The 3,462-nt window shown below is 50.6% G+C and overlaps 1 protein-coding gene across 1 annotated transcript; it reads right to left on the minus strand.

Moving 5' to 3' along the window:
• Positions 1-345: 345 nt before the first annotated feature.
• Positions 346-2,934, minus strand: LOC147890286 (wall-associated receptor kinase 5-like). The gene is made up of 3 exons (XM_087390623.1): positions 2,037-2,934; positions 1,716-1,898; positions 346-1,607 (listed from the first exon to the last, which is right to left on the minus strand). Exons 1-3 carry the CDS (start codon positions 2,917-2,919, stop codon positions 346-348), a joined length of 2,328 nt encoding a protein of 775 aa, XP_087246749.1. The 5' UTR covers positions 2,920-2,934.
• Positions 2,935-3,462: the final 528 nt, after the last annotated feature.

The following is a 3,462-nucleotide window of genomic DNA, read 5'->3' on the forward strand; positions in this document are numbered from 1 at the left end:
TCTTAAAGATGATCTTAGAAAGAAACCATATTTCCATTACCAATGTACAATTGAGAATGAGTCTAGGGCAAAGTGTGATCATTCTTAGTTAAAGCCATATATGTAGAATCTACTTCACATTTCCATAAGGTCAATAGTCGAGGTAGTAAAATATACAATTTAGTGTGGCTAGGGCCATTCAAAGATGGGAACCAAACATGCGCAGTAACTCATGTGGACGAACACTCAAATCATGTCATTGTGATAGCTTCTCAGCCCAAGCCATGTGTAGAGAATTTACTCTACATTTGCATAGGGTTCTATAATATGCATTCTAGTACAAGGGGTGATCTTTAGCGGGGATCTTTAGCGGGGAGACGCATAACCGGGTAGCAAAGACGCTAAGGTGAAGGACATGGTGGTGACGGAAGAGGATGAGGGTGACGATTGTACGTAGAAAGTAGACTTCGACGCCACAACTGCGCCCGCCTCGGGCGAGTCATTGCCGTTTTGTGAGTTGCATTTGGCAGCGGCAAGCAACGGCGCTGCCTCCTCAGATGCATCCAGACCTGGCAAGTCGCGTTCGATGCGACGGAGATCCTCGGCCACCTCGCCCATTGAGGGACGCTCCGCTCCTCGAAGGGCCAAGCACCGGCGAGCGAGTCTGCCTAGACGCATGACAGAGGCTGTGAGCGCCGCCTCCGTCGCTGTCTCCTCCGCCTCGGCTGCGAGGCGGGGGTCGATGAGCTCGGGGACCCTCCCCTCTCTCATCCTCTCGATGAAGAGGAGCGCTAGATTAGCGAACTGAGCCTCCCGATCGTGGTTGTCAACCGGCTTGAGCCCCGTGATGAGCTCGATGAGCACCACCCCCATGCTGTATACGTCGCTCTTGTCCGTCAACTGCAGCGTCTGGAAGTACTCCGGATCCAAGTATCCTATCGTTCCTTGTACTGCTGTCGATAACTGTTCCTCCCCTTCCGGCACCAGCTTCGATACCCCAAAATCCGCCACCTTCACCTCCAAATTCCCGTCCAGCAATATATTCGCCGTCTTCACATCCCTGTGCAATATGGGCGGTGACGCCGCCCCATGCAAATATGCCAGCGCTTCCGCTGTCTGAATCGCTACCTGTAGCCTCCTCCTCCACCCCATATATTGCTTCTCCGGCTTCCCTCCCTGTAGGTGCTCCGAGAGCGTTCCGTTCGACACGAACTCGTACACCAGCAGCGGCGTTGCCGTCTCCAAACAGCACCCCAGTAGCCGCACTATATGCCTGTGATTGATCTGCGTCAGAATAACTACCTCGTTCAGAAATTGCTGGCTGTCTCTCTCGTCTCCCGAACGGTTTGCCCTCTTGATGGCGACGATCCTCCCATCCCTCAACGTGGCCTTGAATACTGTGCCGAAGCCCCCCGTCCCGACCTTGAACTGCTCCGAGAAGTTTTGGGTCGCCAATTGGAGCTCCTCGATGGTGAAAAGCCTGGTGGTCTGTCTTCCTGTGCTCCCGGCGATGTACGCCTCCAGCTGCAAACCCCCGTTTAAGAGAAAGTACTTGCGTCGTCGTCGCCTTCTCCAGTATAGGGCGATGAAGATAACAACCAAGACAAAAACGATACAGCCGACGAAACCTGATAAAAAATCCAGTCTTTTGAAATTTCTCCACATAATTCTTTTACGGTAAAACACCCTATCTTTGGCGTGCTCAATAGATACGTCAGAAACAGAGGTCTTCTTACCACCACTGATGCCCACAGCTTTCCTCACGGCGGGCGAAAGCCGGCAGCCCGATCCGTTTCTAGTTCCATCACCCACAAATAAACGCGATTTGCAACGGCATCGATAGTTGCCGATTGAATTTTCACAAACTGTGCGACCTACGATGCAGTCGTTCAGAGTCGAATTTGCACACTCGTCGATATCTGTGTCAAAGTACAGTTTATCAACGACAGGCTCCTTACATCGTCCAAATTTAGCATAAACATGATATCAACGCATTCCTGGACTCTCGATTTTAAATATGGAACTCACAGGTGTAAACTAGGATTCCTGGATTTTACCTGTACAGCCTCTTCCCTGAGAGTATCCGTCTCCCTGAAACCCGACCAAGCAATCGCACCGGTATCCGGGAACTGCCGATACAAGGGTAATATTGGAGTATTGGCTGCAAGCGTAGTTCGCTTCTTTTGTGATAGACTCTGGGTCGTTCCCCTTAGAGGGCAATGCCCATTCGAGCTTCAAACCGAACAGACTTTCGAAGTCTGTGTAGTTCTTGTAGAATGGCGTGCAGAAGCCTGCACAGGTGCCGTTCAAGTCACTGAAGGTTGACACTTGATAAAAGGTTGTCCGAATGTCCGACGGAAAAGAGGTAACACAACAGGTCCTATTGCCACATTCCGGGTTGGAATTGTTTCCCGGACAGACTATATCGCATCCTCCTACGGCATAGTCCGCAAGAGAACCTGTATCCGGTGTAAGGAGCACACCAATAGTACAATTGAAGCTTCCGAATTTGTTGTCGCCAGATAGAAGAAACGGACCAGGATAGTCAGGGAGTGCTAGAGTTGTAAGATTCCCTGAAGAGTTGGATCCTACGCAGTTATCAGGTAAGATGGATCTTGCGTCTGTGATATTAACGATCACGCTATCACTGGATATGTGGAGAACTGGAAAGTTACTCCCGCTTACGGTTGTATTCAAGTACAGTATATCGCCCGCGACGCCACCAGACTTGCATAGTAACTCAAAATGAGTGGAGAAAGCGGGGCAGGCAGGACTTGCACTGAAAGGGTAGCCGAAGGTAACATTGCCACACTGCTGGTTGGAGCAAGGCTGCGAAGAAGCGTGGGGAAGGAAGAGCAGCAGGGTGGACAACCACAAGGGAGCGCAACGACGGAGAATCAACGGCCGAGAGTCGAAACGTGTAGGAAGGGGCGAAGCCATGGCGAATGGAAAGGTTTAGCAGGCAATGTAAACATAATGCTGAAAGCAACTGTGGAAGATACCTTCGGTCTTTGACTGGGCAAAAAGCCAAGCAATTTAATGAGCATTTACATCGACATTTTTTTGGCCTGCCCTCTTGGCTGGACTTTCTCAAGTGGTTGACTCTCTCTCTCCCCTTCTTCATTGGACCTTTTCTCCCCCCGTTCCCCCCCCTCTCTCTCTCTCCCCTTTGCCTTCTCCACACCATTCCTTTTTGTTTACTTTTTTTATCTTCTAAGTCACATTTCGTGAAGACATGTACTCATATGAACTTTTACATCTCTTATATACGTTGGCACGTGGCGAGAGGAGGAGCTATGCCACGTGGTGGATGGAGGGAAAAGGTTAGAGTAGAGGGAAGGGCGCTTGCATACAGATTCAAATTTCTCCCTCCACCGAGGAAGTTTAATGCTCAGCGAACCTCTGCCTCCTCGACCTTTGCGGCAATGCAGCCCAACTCCCAACTCCTTCTCTCCGGCTCGAGCTCTGCCTAGTGCCATCCCT

This window comes from Dipteris shenzhenensis, chromosome 19 (genome assembly GCF_047967505.1).
Source record: "Dipteris shenzhenensis isolate YYH24624 ecotype China chromosome 19, Dip_SZ_1.0, whole genome shotgun sequence".
Taxonomy (NCBI): domain Eukaryota; kingdom Viridiplantae; phylum Streptophyta; class Polypodiopsida; order Gleicheniales; family Dipteridaceae; genus Dipteris; species Dipteris shenzhenensis.